The sequence below is a fragment of the Ptiloglossa arizonensis genome, chromosome 2, assembly GCF_051014685.1.
Source record: "Ptiloglossa arizonensis isolate GNS036 chromosome 2, iyPtiAriz1_principal, whole genome shotgun sequence".
In the NCBI taxonomy this organism is placed as follows: Eukaryota; Metazoa; Arthropoda; class Insecta; order Hymenoptera; family Colletidae; genus Ptiloglossa; species Ptiloglossa arizonensis.
The window spans coordinates 6362357-6384533 of NC_135049.1; the positions used below are offsets into that span (position 1 = coordinate 6362357).

Below are 22177 nucleotides of genomic sequence, written 5' to 3' on the forward strand. Positions count from 1 at the left end.
TGTTATCAAACAATTTGTGGGCCTTCGTCTTCTCGTTGGATGTCAGGAATTTTTATGTCTCTCTCTTCCACGATTCAACAAGGAAATTCCTGTAGGAATAACGATAGAACGGTGGAGAATGTGTCAAAGACGAACGAAAAATTAATTTCTCCTTCACTGGGAAATTCTTTAAGACGTGTAAAAGAAACTTTGAGAAAACAGTAATAAATATCTGATAATGACGAATAATTTTCGTTGAACAATTTAAACAATAATGAATCACGTATTTGGATTCTGTAGAATCTACATGAACCTACACTCCGTTTATCGAAAACATACAAAAAAGATAAATAAAGTTACCACGTGATCGACTGCTACGACTGCAACCAAGTAGCTGTTAAACGTCATTGTTCAGAGACGAATTTTAAGCCTGGCAGAATTTATTTTAATTTATAATATCGCATTAATATTGAAGATGAGTAATTATTTTAAAGAAAATAATCTTATTATTTTCTAATGTATAAGGATCTGAAAATTATGTTTCGACCATGTTCTACTCACGCTTCGTTCATGTGCAGTTGTTTATGTTTCCCGTCAGTTCTCTGAGAAAATAGACACTCAGTTCTAACTTAATATAACTTATATCAGTTATATTCAAAATGGTCCTACCTAATATCGAAGATTCTACAACTACTTAAAATTGTTATCAAAGGGACAAGGTACTTCAACATAACAATCCTTTCAACAAAATATTTTCATTTCAAGTTAATTTTCGTCTGTGTTATTCAAGTACTATGTCATCTGAATCCGTCACCAGTTGAGCTCCTATATAATCCGAATTCCACATCATTGAATACCTAGTCATAATCCAGAATAGTGTATCCAAAAACTTGCCTTTTTCTATTACTGTAACACCTACTTCACAATCCTCAGAAACTCAACAATTTCCTACCGAAAGAATATTCTATCTTTAAATCACGTGTAGTTCGAACGTGAGCTAGTTCGAATGTCAACATACACTTGATCGTTCAAATGTCAAGTGTCTGTCTACTTTCCCACAAAGTCGATTTATCACGTGTTGTAGAATGCAGTCAATCTGCTTCCAAAACTATCTACGGTGTGTCAAATTCTCTTGAGGATCGCCCGATTACATTACTGAAAAATCTTACCAGAGGGTGTCTCGTCGCTGCAAGATGTAGCGAACTCCATGCGATCTGGTCTCTTGCAACCGATATCCAATCGGCGAATACTTCCGTAACGACATCGTCCTGGATAGGGTGTCGACGTGACTCTGACGTCCTGCACCTCGGCAGCGTTGGCAATGTTCTGCTCCCCATCGACGCCCAATATATCCTCCGCGTTTTCGTTCGTGTGTGAATGTATCATCGACACGATTTCATAGCGACCCAAGTTGGGACAGTGCCTGTTCATCGGATCTGACGCTGAAAGTATAAAATTTGGCATCATTATGAAACTGACATGAAAGATTATCCTATTGCCTCGATTCTTTAGTAGCAACTGCACCAATTCTTTATTCGGATGTTATACAGTCTGTCCTGTAAGAACGTAGCGATATCTTCGAAACTTAACACCCACTGAAGCGAAGACCATGATAATTTAAACTTTTACGATCCTCTCGAACACGCGTTGGCTAAGTTTCTTTCAGATTCGTTTCTATGGTTGCTGAGAATACACCTTTTCGAGATGATTAGTAAGATTTATTAGACTTTATTCTTATTGGTTATTTCGAAGACACAAGATAAGATACTGTCGATTAAGATACTACATTGTTCAATAAGTTTTGTCGTTCGATAAAACATTATAGTACTAGGTTGCAACATATTAGTTCTAACCGGGTAATATTTTTCTTGCGGATTGTGATTTTTTATATTCTATGGTAGAAACTTGGAAATCATTATACCATTGAAGTAATCAAAGGATGCATAAAAAGTGGTTAAATATTTCGAGGACATTTCGATATCCGAAGATAAAGGTGACCAAATGTAAAATAAGGGTGTCCCAATCATCACTAGTCGATTTGAATTTCGGGCTATTTCTACAACTTCAAACCGATTAATCTGAAATTTGACGTATGTCTTCTAGACAGATGGGAAATTAATCGTGGAGAAATACACGGTGAAAAAACGCGTGTAAATTATTCAAGTGTATTACGAAGAATCGACCGGTGATAATTGGGACATTCTCAACATGTAAGTTCGATTATCATCAAATTCATACTTTGAACTCATTTTTGACAAAGTTTCAGTTTCTCGAGAAAGGGATAAGGATATTTTTTGTTTCTTGGGAGACACTCTGAAAGATATCGTATGAATTTTTCATTTCCAGATGGCAAAAATTGGCATTTCTTGACACCTTCCTTTGTTCTTGAATTTCAAGAATATCCTAACATGTAGAAATGCTTGAACAACGACAAACGGAAGCAAACATCGACAAACAATTGCTACGAGTCGAGATCTTGGCAAATAGGTCCCGGAAGCGTAATTTGAATGGCATCGCGATAAATTCCAAGCTGGCAGAGTGACTCTGTCTTCGTCGCTGTTATGAAATCGAGTAATCGGCTTAAGCAAGAACTATAGAAACGCATCAGGTCCGGAGAACCAAGTTTACGACGGATTCGGCATATGATTCTTTACGCTATCGTAAATGAGCTCTCCACGCGAGTCGATTGTTAAACTTCGACATTTGCAACTTCTACTTTATGCACGTCGAGTTTCTGTTTCGTAGCGTCGCTTGCGTCTGTGTTTTCACTGCTCTCTCAATCAGACGCGATGTTTGACTGAGCTTTAAGGCGCTTGATAATGATTTTCTTAATCAGTTGTCGAGGAAACGAGAAAACGGAACTGTTGTAAGATTTGTGTAAAGTGTACGAATGAGAAATTAACGACGGAATGTCAACACGTTGTATCCAAGCGCGAGTAGTTATTTTCCTATTCGAAAATAATGTTGAAAATTTCTCGATGGTTAAAACAATTTTAAATTATATCTTTATTTCCGCGAAGTTCAAAATTGATTAAAGACTTTTAATAATTCCGTTTAACGCTTATTAATTTGAAATAGCAATTCTCCATATTTATTGAAAAACTATTAATTTAATTTGTAATGGTATTAATATTTACTGAAAAATATGAGAAAAGTTTAAAATAAATTCACAAAAAGTAAGTAAAAACAATTGTTCATGGCACAGGCTAGTACTATTGTTAATAATAAAACGATAATATTCAAATATTGTTTTAACTGTTCTTGATCTTCAGAAATAATTATTAGCAGTGTTAAACAAAAGAATTTTCTTATTACTGGATAAATTATAATTTAAAAGTAAGCTTGTTTACAATTTAATAATGTAATTCGTATTTAAAAATATAACAATGCGCATTTTGAATTAATAAAATAGGTTTATAAACTAATATCGAATCGTAAACGTACTATGTGCACACAACACAAAATCAAATTTATTAAAAAGACTTTCGTAGCTTTCACACAAATCCACAATTTACATCGATCATTAATATCGACGAATTTGTCTCTGTTAATACAGATATCATTAAAGTTATTTTTATTATCCATTAGGGAGAATCTATAATCAATAAAACCATTAGGTAGGTCGAGAATTAATACTCAACGCAGACAAAAATCGTTGGTTCGCCAAATGGAACGTTGCCAGTGATCTCTGGTAATCCGATAAGATCGAAACAAGCCAGAAACACAAATTCGGTCGCAAACGGGTGGAACCAACCCGATTGATACCGAGAAGCGATTCTACGCAGTACAGGAAATCACTTTTCAGAGGTGTTCAGGCAAACTGGTCGACTCTGATTCCGGTTTCCTGAATTCGAAATACAAAAGCCCCTAACACTACGAAACTTCACGGCGTAGATTTCGAGCGTAACAAAATCAATTGGCAGCTCAAGGCCGCTTCCCCCACTATCAGCCATATCAGTTGTAACCTCACTGTTACGTCAAGTTAGCTAGTGTTGACACAATTTTATTCGGATAACATATATAACAAATAATTTTCCACATACTACTAATAAAAAAATGTTTATATCAAAATGAAAATTTAACCGACCAATATAAATGAGCAAATAAATACTGTTCCATTATTGAAGATTATTTTATCGATTCTTTTGATTGTTTTACGCGAAAGATTTATATAATATTTTTATGTTATGAAATAAATAGTACTTCGTTACTCTATACAGTTATCTCTTTACTCTTGTCTGAGCATAATATTTTGAGATTAATTGTTAGAGAGGCCTGTATGGAAATGTGAGTGACGTCATGTTGGACACGTACACTGCACGTTGCACTACGCTCGTTGTTAAAAAATGTAAAAGCACTTAAGAAATATAACTTCTGTAACAAAGAAGATACTGAGAGAACTTGGTAGAAGAAAATAAGAAGAAGGGAATGTTGAAAATAAAACAGAAGACGTGTACAGTATAACACAATACTCAGGGTATATAAAAAAATTAACACAACGAGAGGAATTGCAAGATTGAGACACAAACGCGAAGAGAAAGACAATACGGTGCAGGGGAAATAAAAATGGAGGAAAGTAGTGACCTAGAATTCTTGGATAATATAGAAAATGGAGTAACGTGGAGAAAGGAGTACCACCAATCAACAGATAAATATTTGTATCAAATGTTTTCGAACATATACAAATTTTTACCAATATTTGTGTTTTCTTCTTTCAAAATGTTATACTAATTCTTCACTGATCTTTCTTTTCCAAATGGTAGCACGAAAAATGTCTTCTCTGTCAAATGATTTACTTTTCAAGAACGTGCTCACAAGCATGGAAACGTGTAAACACGCCCAACCGCTAAACGAGCGATCCAACCACGTTTAAAACACTGCGAGACCATTTGTGTAAATATTGAAAGGCCTTTCCGCGGTGAAGAGTTAATAAATGATCGTAATTGACTTACTAATGAACGTTGTGTACGGCGTCGAGTGGGAGTTGAACGTACTCGAGTTGCACACGTTGTCTGGTTGTGGACTCCATTCGGACAGTTGCATCTCTATTATGTGGTCATCCCTCCGGTGAAACATCAGACATACGTATCCATTAATGCTGAAAAAGAAGACAAAGTCCCAGTTACAAGCTACTGGTGAACACTTGCCGAAAAAAGAAAATAATTATAGTGGACAAGTTAAAACTGTTTAAAAAATATCTTTGTAGAAATAAATGTTAAAAGTTGGATAGTAGAATGAAAAAGTATTGAATTAAATATTAGACAATTTATCGAAATTTCAAGATACAATGCATGTTCTTTTGATAACTTATTTCAACGATTCGTCAGATATTGTTTGGATTAACGAACAGGTTAATTTTACGAACAATGAGTTTTGTATACGCCTTGTAGTGATTATTTATTTGAGATACCGCAAAATATGTTCGAAGTAATTGATCACCAATCATCACGAATTATCAGCTTAGAGAGCCAATAGTCAGTCGAGCTCGAGTTTTGTGCTATAAGCGCGTTTAGAGATTGTAAAAAATGATCATTGTCAGTTCTCCATGAATTAGAAAATAATATAAGAATTGAATGATACGAATATATAATAATGTAATTATAGTAGTTAATAACGTTGCGAGTGATTTGTGGCTAATTTGAACGAAACCAAGTTAAATTAGATTGTTGCACAGTCGAGATATTAAATTCAGGTTCAACTGTTGTCCTTGCTGATGACTTTAGGATACTTCATCGTTTCCACTATTTCTCTTCACTTCCCAAAAATATCCCTATTAACGCAGTTTTATATACGTTCGTAATAAGTTAGAAAAATTAGAAATTTTTCATAACAATAGAAATTTAAGAAGTTTAATGTCATCTACAGCTTTGAGTATCTCTAAAAGTAAGACATCATAATGGGAGGAGTCACCGAATTATATTTGTAGCGTAAATTATGTACGTTCAGGCTATTATGAATGATTTAAACGAAACTGGGGACGTGAAATTTTCATTAAAATGCCCTACGAAATTAATCCATCGATGGAAATAAAACTGACGTTAATTTTATTTCTGGGGATCCCCCTTTAATGAGACAACTTTAAAAAAATGCCTGCTAGGCTTACGCTATTATTACAGGATATTTATTAGATCTTGACATGTTATACGTTTTTTTCGACCCGAGGGTGCCATTATTTTCACCTTTATTTAAATTGGTAAACTTGCTGGTCCAATACTTGTCTTGGCTTCCATGTTTCATAGTTGGTTCGCTTTAAGTAACGAAAAGTTTGAAAAGGCTACCTATATCGTAGCAAACTAAAAATAATAATGTGACATTGTGATATTGGCAATAAGGGTACCAAAATTGAATATTAATGCTTTAGTAGTTTAAGTGCTTAAAATAATTTTGATTAGGAATGTTCAATGAGTATTAATTCAAATCAGTGATTATAGCAATTAGAATATATATATACAATTGTTAAGACTATAGTAGTTAAGTTGGTCCAGAAAATATACACGAGTTAAAATTACTTTTTCTATTGAAAATACTCACTTTTGTGTCCTAACAACGTGTCTGCTTTCTTGACAAATAGACCCAAATTATGCTCACAAATTTTGTCACTTATGTAGTAGTATAACAAAATATACTTCCTTAACAAAGGTGAGCGTAGAGAAAATATGAAATATGGGAAGGGGGAAGGAAGGTCACATAGTAAACTTGAACAATCAATATTCACTACTCCGAATGTAGCTTATTCAATTTTGGCATTGAATATCATTTTTCTTTTCACAATTAGAAAACGTTTTATACACTCGTAAATTCTAATCGAAGAATTTAAAAGAAACTTATATGCATATAAACTTGTTAATCAATTTTTCGGATCAGCAATTAGAAAACTGATCAACAATTTAGGTAATTTCGATGAATCGACATATTTTTCTTTAGCGATTGATTCGCGTTTCTTCTTGAACGAGCAATAAATTACTTCAAAATATGAACACGGTAAGAAGAAACTTAACAAAGAGTAATTGGTATCTCTTGTTAAATTCGCCCTCGATGGAATCAATTTATACGCCATGGGTACCATAATTTCACCCGAAACCCCTTGGCAACTTTAAAAAAAAAAGAGACGTCGTATCGTCATAATAAAATTACAAGTTAATACAGTTTCGAGCCACGGAAGGTCGCAGAGAGAGGGGTGGGGGCGGGGATGGAGGGGATGAGCTGGTTCTTTTATGAAAACGAGACACGTCTAATAATCGAGCCGGTAAGCCGTAAAAGCTGGCGGCGGCCAACAAAGAGGAAAAGAAAGAAATAAAAGGGCAGAGGGAGATGTTAGTCTGACAGTGCGGGGGAGGGGGCTGGAAAACAAGGGTAAGGGACCTTAAATCTTCGGTCGCTTCCACGGTCGGGGCAGGATTAAGATTTTATTTTATCAGGACGTTTCTTAACGGCCGCGCGTTAACTTTAACGTAATCCTTTTACGACTCGGTCGCTTTTACGACGAATCTAAGCACTCTGGAGCCGCCGTGTGTACGCGAGTTCATAACGCTGCTTGAAATGTACGCGGGCAACGCGTGTTTACGTTTGCTTCGGGGCTGATGTCACTCGGTTCTACTTTTCTATCGCCTTGGAAGCCAATCTATGAATTGGAAACGACGATTCTCTTTTTTAACTACGTTTGTACAAACTGTGTGCTTTAGAGAAAAAGAAAGCTTCTCGAGTTTGGGGAAGAATGTCCTACTTCGATTAAGGGGGGACATCACTCTGAGACGTCAGAAAATTGGTTAATTTTGCGAATTTTTTTCCAAGTTGTTACTAAATTAAAAACGGTAGTCTTTTTCGGAGAATATAAATATAACTTTCAGCTTTATTTTACAATTTTGCGAAAGTAACAATCGTACAAAATGGCGAAGTTATTCGCTGTTCCCAGAACTCCTCTGGCGTAACATTGTTCGTTGGCTGTCACAGTTGACAGGAACTGGAAGGTTTGAAATAAAAAAATGTCGTTGATTCGTAAACTAGAGACTATTATATAAAATGTAGCGTACGATTTTTCAAAAATTTTAATAATTGTAGAAACGGTCGATGATTGAAGAGAAAATAATCATTTCTATCCAAGAAAACAACTTTAAACGTTTATAAAAAATTAAATAATCATCGTATCAAAAGAATCATATGCTACTTTATAGAATACTCTACGCAAAACATCTCTGTAAAATTTTAAGTAAATCTGATGTGTAGTTCCGGAGATTTCGTAACGGTCAGGTTGAAAAATATAGTTTTGAGAAAAACAAAAAACATTCTACATACTTTAAAGTTTAAAAAAATAAGGAAAAAAGAATTCGATTGTTTTGACCCCTCAGGGTGGTGTCTCCCTTTAAGTAGACTATTAAAATGCCTAACCACATACGACTGATCGCGTAAAATCTCTCTTTCTTCCTACAATACAGTAAGCAATGGCTGTACAGACTTGGTCTATAACTGTTTGGATATTCCATCAACATTAATACTTTAATGTTTGTAGTTGGAACACTTAGCTACATATGAATATAGTTGGTGAATTTTAATATAGTTAAGTGAATATATTTTGGTATTACGGAGATGTCGTTTAATTGTCAGTTTTAATCGATTTCACCTTGATGGTTGTTTTTTAGTCTCAATTATCTAATTCCTCGGTTGCAATTTGTGTTGCAAGACACCATTACCATTCTTCAAATGCAAAAGAAACTTTTGAAATTTAGTAGTGTCCTGTCCTGACGAAATTTACAATTTAACAGTTGGAAATATCTTCTTTTCAGATAATCAGTTTTATTTTCCATTAAATAATTGATCAGTTTTCTCATATGTATCCGATATCTGATATTCTTTTCTAACAGTTCTACCAACTGTCCAAGTTGGTACCCATAGTTTCGAAGCAGGTTGAGCTCTGCTACCGTATCCAACCAGTTATTTTATTCAAACCTTCATCAAATCCGTTCAGTTTGTTACAAAGAACGGGCGAATACTTTTGCGAGTAACTGTATTTTCCTTACGATCTTTTGCGCCATGAAAACGAACATAAAGTCCCGTCTATTACTTCCTGGTGGCTCATGAAACCAGGTCTCGCGATCGGAGAAACGCGTCCGGATTTTCGGGTTTATAACTCGACATTCTTATGGACGCATTTCGAGGATTATTGTTATGGCGACAGATCACCTTCCGTTTCAGAGAATGTTTTCGTGCTTACGGTGAACGGAACGGCAAAAGTTTCGAGTCCAGAAAACTATTATGGCCGATTGATTTTTTTATTATTAACGACACACTTTTATCGGTGAAATTCGTATTGTCGGAGTTACGAGATATTGGAAATTTGAGACTTTACAGCATATCCACTTTATAAATATATTTTAACTTTCTCAGGATTTTACGGTTTCTCCCTAAATTATCGAGGAACAATTTACTACATACTTTCCTCTAGAAATCCTACGCTTATCGTAATTTATAGTTTCGTAAAAGTAAAGTTATTCAGAATATGTGCGCTATAAATGTGAACACTTGCTATGCTAAATTATCGCAAACACGAAACAATTGTTCTCGATTTTCTTTATTTTATCCTTTAGGTTAGTACTTCGAGTTTTAATTTTACTTTAATGCATATTTTTACATAGCATTTTCTCATAATTTAGACTTAACTGGTACCTAAGTTATACCTAATCCAGAAGAAGGTAATGTGAATGAAATTGAAAGTAAGCTAATGTTAGGTATGACCAAATCCAATGCAATTTAAAAGTAAGTCAGACTTAACGTAAATGAACAAAATTTAATCGGATATAATCCAATTTAACAGTCAAATTGAGTCCAATTTGAGCCGAGCCAAGTTAAAAGTAGATAAGTCAAGTCAAATTAAAACAAACCAAGTCAATCTAGGTAAAATATAAAGTCAGACATAACCTAACAAAGTCAAATGTAAATTGCATTAAACCGTAATTAAATTGCAGCTGTATTTAAACTTAAAATACCTCGATTAAATCTAATTCGAAAATAAATGATGTCACGTAGATTATGATTCCAAAAATACACAAGTAATGTATCAAAAGATACTCGAACTGCAAAATCGTCAACAACTTGAATTGTTAAATGCTTACATCTTGACAAGTACACGTAACCTAGATGCAATATCTAATCTCTGCTGGTCCTGAGCAATGAAATTTCGAACCGTAACATTTTCCACATTATTAAATTACGCGACATGAAGTTTTCGATCGCCGGGAGGGACATTTTATAAACTTATTCATTAAACTTATTCATTAAACACTAGCTATTCATTGTTCACAACTTTCTCCAGAATTTAAACATGTTGGCTAGCGTTAAACTTGTGTCAAACCTAACACAACATAGCCAAACCTAAACCAAACATAACTTTCGAGGTTAAGTTATTGCGATATAAAGTTCACAATTTCCCTAGCGACGAACGTACACATTTGAAAGCCTAGTTTACTTTACTCGCCATTCTTATGTTTTCCAATACTCGCCCTAATCGCCAGAAAATCAATTATGAACCGCTTCCGGGTAAAGAGAGAACGAAACATGGCACGATGACGGAAGAAAAGCCAATTTAATTAATTAAGTTGCCAAGACAGTCATTTACATTTGGTTTTCTGGAGTGTATCCAACGAAGCCTGGAACAGCGTTAGCACTCCCGGGGGTGCAATGCTGGTTTCTTACGGGCTTGTGTACATTTTCGACCCTCCCTTATCGAGGAAGTACCAATGTAACCACTATAATCCCATTCTCGTCACCTTTTCGCAATTTCGTTCCACTTATCGCCTATAGAAACACCATATCGATTTAATAAATAAATTCCAATTGTTCCAAGCAAGTTAATAACATGGACGAACTCCCTAACAGATAACAGAAAGATCGTCAGATGTAATACTTTTTCTACAATTTTAATCGAATTGCTCGGGGATATTATTTTTATCGCTAAACTCCTAATTTGATCATACTGTCACGCCTTGGAAATAGCATTTCCTATGAAACGGATAATTGATAATTAATAATATTTATTGTTAGTAACAGTTTTAGATTTAGAAAAAAATCTAAGTTCCCATAGAGACTGTGAGTGCTCGTAACACGTAGACAGAGAACTCTATAAATCTTCAAAGAAGTCACGAATAAAATTAATTTAAATTTTTTAAGAAATTTTCATCTTTGCAGCATTTGGGGCTACAGCTTAATAATCTAGAACAAAGGGTCCTAGTTTTAAATGTATCAAACATTACCGAATCGTTTACCCCAAAATAATCATAGTGTATCAATCTGTGAGAATTGTCTCTCACAGAATTACAAAGCAATCTGTCTTCCCACACATTTCCAAGTATCCCTGCACTTTCCTTTCAAATCCCCTACCTCCAGTCTCTCTCTTTTTTCCAGCACTCGAAATAATCCCATGGCTCGTCGAAATTGGTCGTCATTCTAGTTCGATTCGAAAATGTTCGGCGCCGAAGAAACGAGCAAGGAGGAGTAGCTACGTATCTACGTACGACCGTTGTAGGAACCATTTACGACCAGGAATCCCTCTCCACCACCAACCATCTCTCCATTCGCCCCCTTTCCTTCGTCCTTTTGATTCCCGAGCTCCGACTCCGTTTGGCTCCTTTTCTTCTTCGCCCGGTTAACTATCTTCGTGATGAAAGCACATCAGACAGTGTGCTCTCTGGAGCATGCTGCGTGCGATATCCGTCGGATGTTGCGGTCGCAACTATGGCCGCGGAGTCGTTGATCGCCGCTCGTGATGCGGGGACATTGAATTGAATGAGTCGGGTCGGGAAACGAGGGTTGCGATAAGTGAGAACCGAGGGGAAAGCGATGAACTGATGGCGGCAGACAAGTGTTTCTTGTTGCACAGGGTACCTTCGAACCGAAGATTACTTGTTTGGTGGATGGCACATCGCGATTACGTATGTGTACAAACAGTACACGATATGGATATTTATGGTAGTGACTTCCTCTTGTCACTGTACCTGCAAAAACTGAAGTCACCTTAGAGGATTCTGAGGAGGAATGTATCGATACAAATTAACACGGATGGTCTATATCTTGCTATAACAATAAGAAGATCATGGATAGCACTAAGCTTCATCATGGTAGGTCTAAAATGTTTAACAACAGGGTTAGGAAAATCGATGATGTTTTACTGTAAGAGAATTCATAGAGTATATCACCCGGTCATTTACCAATTCAAAAGTATAACATTGAACACATCTGGTTTCTGGAAAAATATAAAAATCCTGGTACGAACAAAGGTCTCTCTAGGAAAGGCTAGACAACATGAAAAACATGGATGGTTAACACGGATGGTCTATATCCTGTTATAACGATAAGAAAATCATGAATGACACTAAGCTTCATCATGGTAGGTGTAGACTGTTTAAGAACAGTTTTGTACATATCTGGCTACGGATTAAGAAACAACGATGATTTCCTGTAAGGGAATCAAGGAGTACATCATCCCCAAGGAGTATATCGTTTACTATTTCAAAAGTACAACATTGAAGACGTATCTCGTTTCTGGAAAAATATAAAAATCCTGGTACGAATGAGATCTCTCTAGGAGAGGCTAGACAACATGGAGAACATATTCACACGAATTGAAAGAGCGGAACTGAGCATGTTTCATAAGCTTTATCCGTAACGTTTCACGAGTATCGTTGGGAACCACCACTTGGATCCGCAAGAATACCGATTTTTCTGTTTCTTCCTTTCTCTCCTTCTTTGAACCTTCGATCCTTCGTCCTCCAACGGCAGGCTATCTCCGTGACGAAAGCGTATCAGACACGATGCTCTCTCAAGCGAATTGAGAGCGATACCGTGCTCTCTCGATGCTCGCAGCAACTGTGTGTTTGCAGTTGAGCTCGTGGATACACTTTGTCCCTCGGCGAACGATATTGTGTCAGTCGTGCCACGATAACGTTATTTTCGAACAAATAGGAGCCAGCCTTAAAGCGATTTGGCAACACGGCTCGTGAATGCATAACACGATGCAGCTGCAGAGATTCTTTGTCGCGTAAAAGTTGTGGACACGATGGCTTATTCTTTGGTGAAACTTCGCAACATGAGTTGACTTGACAGTGAAAATTAAATGAAACCGAATGAAAAAGTTTTTGTTCCTATAGAAATTTCGAAAAACGCTCAAGTGTTAAAATTATTTGTTTCGGTTACCGAAACAGAACAACCAATTAAGATTGTAAATTATTCGTTAATTCCTGGCAAATTACCTTAACCGATGTCCTCTTTGAACAATGTTCTAATTCCATGAGACGACAATTCGGTACTCGGATAGCGAGTTGTACAGTTTCTACTGCAGAAGACTTGGTGCTAGCAGAATACTGTTTAAACATTATCGACAGAGGAAAATTGACTGTGGAACTTCAAACAATTGACTATGGCAGTGGAAGTTTAAAATCGCCATAAATTTCTCTCATCGTTTTAAACGTTTAGCTGGCCATTTTCCCAGAAATTAATATTTGCTTTATTATATATTTGCGACAAAATCTGTCAGAGTACTGCGACTGAAATGTCAGAAGCATTCGAACGTTCATTTTGGTAGCTAAAATCGGCATTCGATTCAACATAGATGCTCTTTAAGTGTCTGCTTCCCATTCCAACCCATACCTAAACGGGCAACCATATGTTGACGTCTTCGTCATAATAGAAACTTACAGCAGACACTGTGAACAACGCAACGAGACGTAATCTATGTGTTTGTGGGAGAAGGTGAATCCCACAGGTTTCCAGTGACCTAATTTGGACAGCGCTGGTATAAACATAAGACTGTCGAAGTATAATAATGCCCAATAGATGGCGCAAGCGATCTCGTGAGCCTATCAGATAACCAGAAGAAAATAGTTATTTGATATTTTAGACACACACATATATAAATTGCCAACGGAACGTATGCGACCACTTTCCATATTTTCTATTAATACACTTTAACACAGCTGAAAGTTATAATAATTTGACTTATAAAATTTTCTATAAAATATAAAAGGGCGTTTAAGGCGTCTGCTAAGAGTTTGCTCAAATTTCTTTCTCGATGAGTCTATTAGCAAACAATTTTGTGTAAATATTCTTTCCATTCTTTAGTAGAATCAATGAAAAGTATTGAAAATATTTTCATCGCTACTTTATTATTTGTTAAATAAACTGTGATATAAATATACAAAATATTATATACTCGCTAACAATACCAAAATGACGCTGCTAAGGGGTTAACAGATCCAAGCGGACCACTCGAAATTTCGACGATAATTGCCATTGATGTTTAAAATAACATTCGCGACTCATCATTGTTGGATTATCGAGTTGTATCGAATGGTTCGATTTAACGACATCCAGCGTCCCAGTCCAGCCATTGTTCCCTCTCCATCCACTTTTGCGATGTTGTCGTCCCTTTTCGTGGAATTTCAGACAGGAATGTTCAACATTCTCGGTTACATCTGTGATCGGAGAATTTTCCGGTGATTGTATCATGGTCTTGGTAAACGCAGAGACGCTTTGCGAATAGCTCGGTTAATCAGCGAAAATTATTTCGATCGTTCCGGGAACGAAAGGGTATAAAGGATAATTATTAAGATAGCATGGGAACCCGTGACGTTACTAGTATCCGCGGTCGGTAAATTATTTCATCGCAGAAAATGTTTCGCGGGATTAGGTACCGGAATCTCTCGTTCGGGTGTCTGCGAATTGATTTCGTGGTTCCCGGCATTTTCTGGAATCGGTCGAGACTCTTTTAAGGGAATTGAAAATTCGGAATCGGGTGGGGGAATGGACTCCGTGCAGGAAATACGAAGTCGAAGCTTTTGCAATAAGCAGTGAATATCGAAACTTTGGAAATTCTGCAGCTTTCGTTCCTATGTAATTCGAAGACCGATTTGTGTATTACCGTTAACTATTTTCTGGCGTTCGTGCCTTCTAGAGAAGATTTTCGAATGTTTCCAGCATTATCGTGAAACGTATGCGTCTAGTATCTCGTTACCGTTGCTCCTGTAGACAGATTATGTACTAGAAAGTTCGAAAATTAGGTTATTGGGTAGAGTCGTTAGAGCAGATATAGTGGAAGAACAATCTGGCAAATTTTCGCCAAGTTTGACCCTGCTTGATCGAGTTTGACCAAGTTTGACCCTGTTTGACCAAGTTTGGCCCTGTTTGGACACATAAATTCTTGTATGTTCAAATACGTTAACGATTTCAAACATTGTTATTCGAGGAAATTGAAATGCTTCGGGATAAATTTTGGGTGAATTTACCTTTCCATGTACTATAGTGTCACGTTGATTTCAAGGTCACTAATAAGTTCATCTGTAACAGAGGATCATTTTCGACGGTGTCATATTACCTCTGATATTTTAGGTGGGTAAAAATACTCCTTGAAAAAGAATGGAGATTTCTCTTTTTCCTAAAATACGTCTCTTTTGAACGATAAGAAATACTGAAACATGGTTTACACAATAGTTAAATCTGATTTTTAAATTTACAAAACTGTCGACAAATAATTGTCCAAAAATACGTTTTTCAAGTTACTGTCGTTTAGTTATCTTTTTCAACAATTATTTGTTTGCAATTTTGCAAATATAAAGAAAATATTCAGTATTCGGATTTTCATTTAGATTATACCGTACTGTGAAAACTTGCACACTGCAAATCGCTATTTTTAATCTAATTTTTACGATTATTCCTAAATATTAAAATATATTATTCCATGTATTACTTATATATAATTATATAATGCCACACTCCATCTTCACTTACGCCTTGAGTTATACAACTTTGAGATTTAAATGTAAATAGAATCTGACATTCACAATGTTTCACTTTTGCATTGCATTCTCTAAATTGCATTGCTACCGATTATGTAAGTTTGCCGCTGTAACTAAACCCACATTTACTTTTGTTAGCAATTTTCTTTACGTTTAGTGATACACGAAGATGTCATTATATTCCGAGCAACATAGTTCGATTGAATCTTTTTATTTTCTAATTAGTTTTCAAAATGTCATTTCATCACTCTACATCGTGCTGGATCAATCAGCGAACGTCCTTTTTTACTTCTAGGTTTTTCGATGCAACTTGAAATCAAACCATTTATTACCCAGTTGCGAAATTGTCTTCAAGAGACTTTTTCATATTCTACGTATCGTAACAAATATAACAATTTACCAATTCCGGTTCAATTACAAAGTGCTCGAAATTCATTGGCAAACAATTCAATCGGTCTCATTCTATCGAGCACTCTTTCCTGACTCAAACAAGTAAAAATTTATATCATCATCATTAGTCTTATTATTATCATCGGGACGTACAAATAATTGTTAACACGGTATAAACACTTTTATATAATTTATATATACACAAATATCGCATCTACGGTGTCGATTTAAAAAATACTCATACAGTCGAGTTAAAATAAATGTACAATATTGGAGAAATTATAAGCCCCGTTTACGTATTTTCAATTTTAGAGAAGAGACTTTACTCGTTGTCTTGAAACATGGAACTCTCTTCACGATGACATTTACCCGTCTCCTTACAGCCGCTGTCCGAAAAACTCCAGGTTTCACTCGTACGAGTCAGGTGGATGCACCTGTACAGTAGCCTCGAATTTCCCCGCACAAAGATTCCAGTCACGTAGTTCGCCGGTAATATACGAAGGACACGTTCACTCCTGCCCCAACCGTTGCACCGACCAAGGTCCTCAATGGGGTTAAGGAGCAAACCGTATGTAGCGCGTGGATGGGGTGGAGGCGGTTGGGGTTCACCTCCGGCACGAAGTAAACAAGCGTGTCTCTTCCTGTCGACGGAGATCGACTTGGCTGGAAGTTGGACGTTCCGGGGCCAATCGGCCGGAAAATTGCTCGTTGACCGGAGATCTAGCGACCGGAAGTGCACCGCTCGTATCCGGGCCGATGCACCGGCCGCCGGTGAAATTATCCCGCGTGTGTATCGCCAAATCGTGGCCTTGATACGCGCGCCATCTACCATGCCGTGTTCCGTTTAATCGACGACCTTTTAATGCACATGCTTCCGGACCGAGATAAATCCAGGGAATTAATTGATAATTGGAAAATGAAAACGAAGATCTCCCGGATAGCGAAGAGGTATTTAGGATCTTCGAAAGATTTGGAAAGTCGTTTATTGATGCGAGATGTAAGGATAACTGTATCGTGAACGTTTCTAGGATTTTATTCGATTTAAGAATGTGAAGCGTTGTACGAGAGTATGATTCTTATAGTGGAAGATTCTTCGAGCACAATTATGCTTCCAGTGAAGTAGCTAATACTAGTTCCAGGTTTGGGACTTTGTTATAGAAATGGTGTCCAAAAATGAATTTTATCTGGTGTTTCATTTGGATTTTGTCAATCAACTTGCTAGTACTACAGATCCAATTCATTTTATGGTACGTACTAATTTGTGTAACATGTTAAATATAAATTTTGATACATTCGGTGTAAATATTACACTTATTATGTAATTTTATATTTTAGAATATCAATCTTATCAATGAGAGGTCACATTCGGTCTGAAACGTTAAAATATTGTAGATATGAGATAAATATCAGTATGACTGAGTGTACCATAAATGAAAAGTGTTTGAACAGAGCGAACTACAGCGAACAGATTTTTATAGTTTACAGTAGGATATCGGTTTTGAGTGTGCATGGATTATTGGGAACGGGTCTGGAGTTTTTAGGCTGGAAGAGACGAACGAGACAGTCGAAGAAAGGGCTTTGTTTCATGGTTAAATATATTTTATATTATTATAATCATAAAAGAGCGTGGATGGATCATGGTTAGAAAGTCAAAACATGGGAATTTCATGCTTAAATATATTTTACATTATTATTGTCATCGGAGAGGTGTATTGTCGTTAACCAGAACGGCTAACATTCCTCCACAATATAAAATTGTTATTTAAATTATGCTCCTGTCGACCATTGTCTTTCTTGAATTGAAAAGCATGTTAAACGAAACATTTCTGATCAGTTGTTTCAGGCCTTTTTCAGAATAAAAACTTACAATAATTTCGGCAGAAAATTGTAAATTTGTTAGTGGTAACGAGAAATTTAAATTTATTATTTATTTTGTTAAAATTTCCCACGCATTATTTGATTAATCTAGGTTTATTATTGTTTAATGTAAAAGGATATTTTTACTAATTGTGTATTATTGCTTCTATCATTGTTAAATATAATATGATTACCGAAGAGAACTTAGAATGAGGTCAAAAACGTTAAAATGACTCAATGACTAGAAATATTTGTTGCGTTCATTATTTATTTGTAACAAGTTGACGATTTTTCTACTTAGTACATCTTAATATTTTTAGGTCGATCAATCAGCAACAGTGGAGGTCACTCACCTCTTTCAAAATAGCAATTGATAACTAAATTAATTTAAAAATTGTATTGCACGTATGCAATCGTATTTGTTACCATTATACCAATGGAAGGATGTTAGTCCGGTTTAAACAATTCCGTCAGTATGATGTCAGTGGTAAACACAAACAAAAGCGATAGAGAACTGAGAATTTCTAAATAAAACGTGAAAGTTAAAAACGAATGTGGTTAAATGAAAAATAGTAGACGGAAAATATCGGAAAACAGGAGAAAATGTTAAAAAGTGGGGCACACTAAAATAAATACAGAATTCATGATGGTAAAATATAAAAGAGGTGAACAGAAAATGCTAGCGGAAAACTGCAAAACAAAACGTTGGAAGTTATCGCGCACTGAAAAGTAGAACATACGGCATCAAAAAAATCGATGGCTTAAAAATTGGAAAAGAGAAGATTTCAAAAAATATTCAAAGATAGAAGGTGCTAAAGTACATTGTAAAAATATGTAGAAATAACAGGTATCAAGGTATTAAAAAAATTGTAAAATTTAAGATGAAGTACGTCTTCGAATTTGTGACAAATATTATCTAATACCAGAAACGACAGAAACAGCGAATTTCAGAGGCAAGCTCGTAAATTTTCTACAAAATCGATACTATCGATAGTAGGCAATCAAAGACCGTGCAAATGAGAATCGCGAAATTTTTTAAATCAACGACTGATAAGGGACATCACCTAAGTGTATATCGTCGATTTTAATGAAATTCACATATAACGTAGTTCTTAGAAAAATATTTCACACGTAGATCTAGAAAAAAGTTGTTTAAACAAAAATTGTGTACTTTTAAATAATGAATTTAAACTTTCGAATAGGTTTGTAAAATATCAATTTGTTTAAATAGTATGTGACAAATTTTTCGCTTCTTATACTTTTTTTAATACAATTTTCTATAAATTGGCCAATATAAACTCTAGACCGATATGAAAAATGTGTATATTTGAAAATTTTATTTTAATCCTTTCAATAAAAATTAACGTTGGTACAATAAAATCAGCTGTTTATAATTATTATAAATACGTATTTTTAATTAGTCCACGGCTGTCAGAACTTATCGCTAAACTTCTATCGAAAACTTCTATTTTATTCGAATTAAGTTCCCTAAGACATATATCATAAATTAATGTTATATCCACTATTGTTATAGTGGTTAGTTAGAAAAATCTTCTTTCCTCGAATCTCTATATCAAATTAATAAATTTTAGTTAATTAATATATAATTCTCGTTTAATATATATTCTCATTTATAAAAGAATAAAACTTTGTATGTAAAAATATAGATTTATATATATAAATAATTATTATATATTAATTTGTGAATAATTATATTATATTAAATTATTTATATAGAATTCGTAAATCGCATCGATCAATGAACAAAGAACATTTTTTAATAGGTTTCAGTAAACAAGTCGTAGTGATTACATCATCAAACGGTAATAATGATTATTAATTACGAAATAATCCGATACTCATTTCTTCGACTAAAGTCATTCAAATTTCGTATCGTTATAGATCGTGTTATAATAGGTTGCTCAGTAAGTTTTGCCGTTTGATAAGAAATGGAGCTATTAGGTTCGTCGTTTTATTTTTCTAAAGATGGTACTGCTGTTCGATAAACATGTGTAAAGTTTCATGTAGATCTGTCGACTCATTCGTATATTTACAATTGTAAATATTTGTTATTCAAAGTTGAAGTGTCCTGGTGTATTTTTACAATGGAAAGAACGACAAAACTTATTGAACAAGCTAGTGTATCGTTGTAAATTTTCTTTATACCATCGTGTGTTGTTTCATCGGATTCGTTTTGATAAATAAGGTACCTTGTATATCAGTGACTTGTACACGTGCAAATTATTTAATTGTCCACAAGACCGTTTACCATTTTCCAACATTTCTCTCCCGGTCGCGACAACGTCCCAGCAATATATTATTTCCCTCTATGTATCACGTGTCATGAAAAAGCATCTTCGGCCCTGCGGCGTCGCGAACGAATTCATAAATCGATGAACGCCACAAGCAGAGCAGATACTCTGCAGGCAGACAAAGCCGGGGATATATCGGATCGACCAAAAAAATAAGCTAAAAGAAAATTATCCCTGGGTATAGGGCGAAACAAAGTGACACGAGAATCGGTGTGGAAATAGAACAAGTTGCTGGCGTGCTGCTCGTGTTGTCCGAACACATGGTTGATTATGTTTAAACACCTGTGTCCCGTATGTGCGCGTGCGAGCGTTTCATTCTGTAGGCATTTTGTGTGCTCGGACAAAGTGGAAGTATTTACGGGCCAGGTAACTCGTAACTCATTCCTTTCTCTCCTCTCTCTCTCCCTCTCCCTCTCTCTACCCTTCATCCCTTTCTCCCTCTCTGTCTGTCTGCCTGCCTGTCTGTCACCCTGTCTACCTGTCTACCTGCCTGCCTGCCTGCCTGCCTGCATGCCTGCATGTCTGCCTGCCTGCTTGTCAGCCTGTCTGCCTGTCTGCCTGCCCGCCTGCCCGGCTGCCCGGCTGCCCGGCTGCCCGTCTGCCCGCCTGCCCGCCTGCCTGTCACCCTGCCTGCATGCCTGCCTGGCTGCATGTCTGCCCGCCTGCCTGTTTGTCTGCCCGTCTGCCCGTCTGTCTGTTTATCTATCTATTTATCTATCTATCTTTCTCTCCCTTTTTCTGTTCTTGTATCGAATTCAATGGGCCGGACAATATGCATACCGACACACAAGCTTGGATCAAGCGAACGGACTGCTTCAAAGAACGCTTCTGATGGAGACGAGACAGAGTTGTTTTCTTTGATAAACGATACTTGAGCTACCTTTTCCACGACGTACGTCGAGTATAGTTACTTTTCGGTGATGTAACTAGATTTCTGAGTTAAAAACGAGATCTCTCAGAATTTTTGGGAAAAGTCGTAGTTTTTTATATTTATCAATTTTTATCTGTTCAAAAACATTACACCAGAGAGCCTAGAATTAGAAAAGAGCGCGAAAGAAAATTTGTAATATAAACACTTCCTTCTGCTAATGCATTGATCATCGGAATTTAAAACTGTACAAGTGTATATTAACTTTTATTTAAACCTATCATTTGTTTAGTGTCTGGAAATATTTTTTATTTGAGAGGGAGAGCTTTGTGAACCACTGGATCAATTGGCTGAAAACAAGTCGAACGTTTTACGAGCATCAAATTTGAAGAAAAAAATTGGTAGACTTTCACCAGTCGAGGAGCAACAAGTTTTTTGAAATGGCAAGCAAATTTCGAGTAGCTAATTTGAAAAATATGTAGGAACGCGATGGTAACGGAAACACTTATTGTTAGAAACGTCAGAGTTACGAGCTGTAAATACTCGAGGGTTCGAGATGACTCGTTTTCCGATCAGCGTTCAAGTCGCGTATAACGATCTTCCGGTTTTATATTGCGGACCGGAATTACGGGGGCTCGCTTGGCATGCGAGACGTCGCGGAAATAAAAATGGAAAAGGGACTGTCGGCGGTTCAATCCGCAAGAAAGTACGTGGTGGCCGTAAAAATGGGAAAGAGTGTAGCAATCAGTCGGAAGCAGAAGCTGCGTAAAGACTCGTCTTTGTGCGAACGTCGATGATTACGAATCACTGAAATTCATTGGGCATTTGACTTTATAGAGCCTTGCGCTTTAAGTGCCAGTTTTGTCATTTCACGAAATTAACTCAAACTCGTTCCATTCTCCAAGGCCTTCCTTGACAGCAATCTTGGATACTGCTCCAAAGAGTGTTAACTACTCAAAGTGTCATGGGAATACTGGAGGAAGTGACTTCAA

The 22177-nt window shown here is 36.1% G+C and overlaps 1 protein-coding gene across 5 annotated transcripts in view; it reads right to left on the reverse strand.

Annotated features, from left to right (window-relative positions):
• The window catches only part of LOC143154849 (uncharacterized), a 575162-nt gene that overhangs the window by 7798 nt on the left and 545187 nt on the right, over positions 1 to 22177 (reverse strand). For all 5 annotated transcript variants that reach the window (XM_076326866.1, XM_076326865.1, XM_076326868.1 and 2 more), the window contains 2 exons: positions 4932 to 5077; positions 1149 to 1421 (listed from right to left, as the gene is read on the reverse strand). In XM_076326866.1, coding sequence (XP_076182981.1) covers positions 1149 to 1421; positions 4932 to 5077 — 419 coding nt within the window. The remainder of the gene's footprint in view (positions 1 to 1148; positions 1422 to 4931; positions 5078 to 22177) is intronic.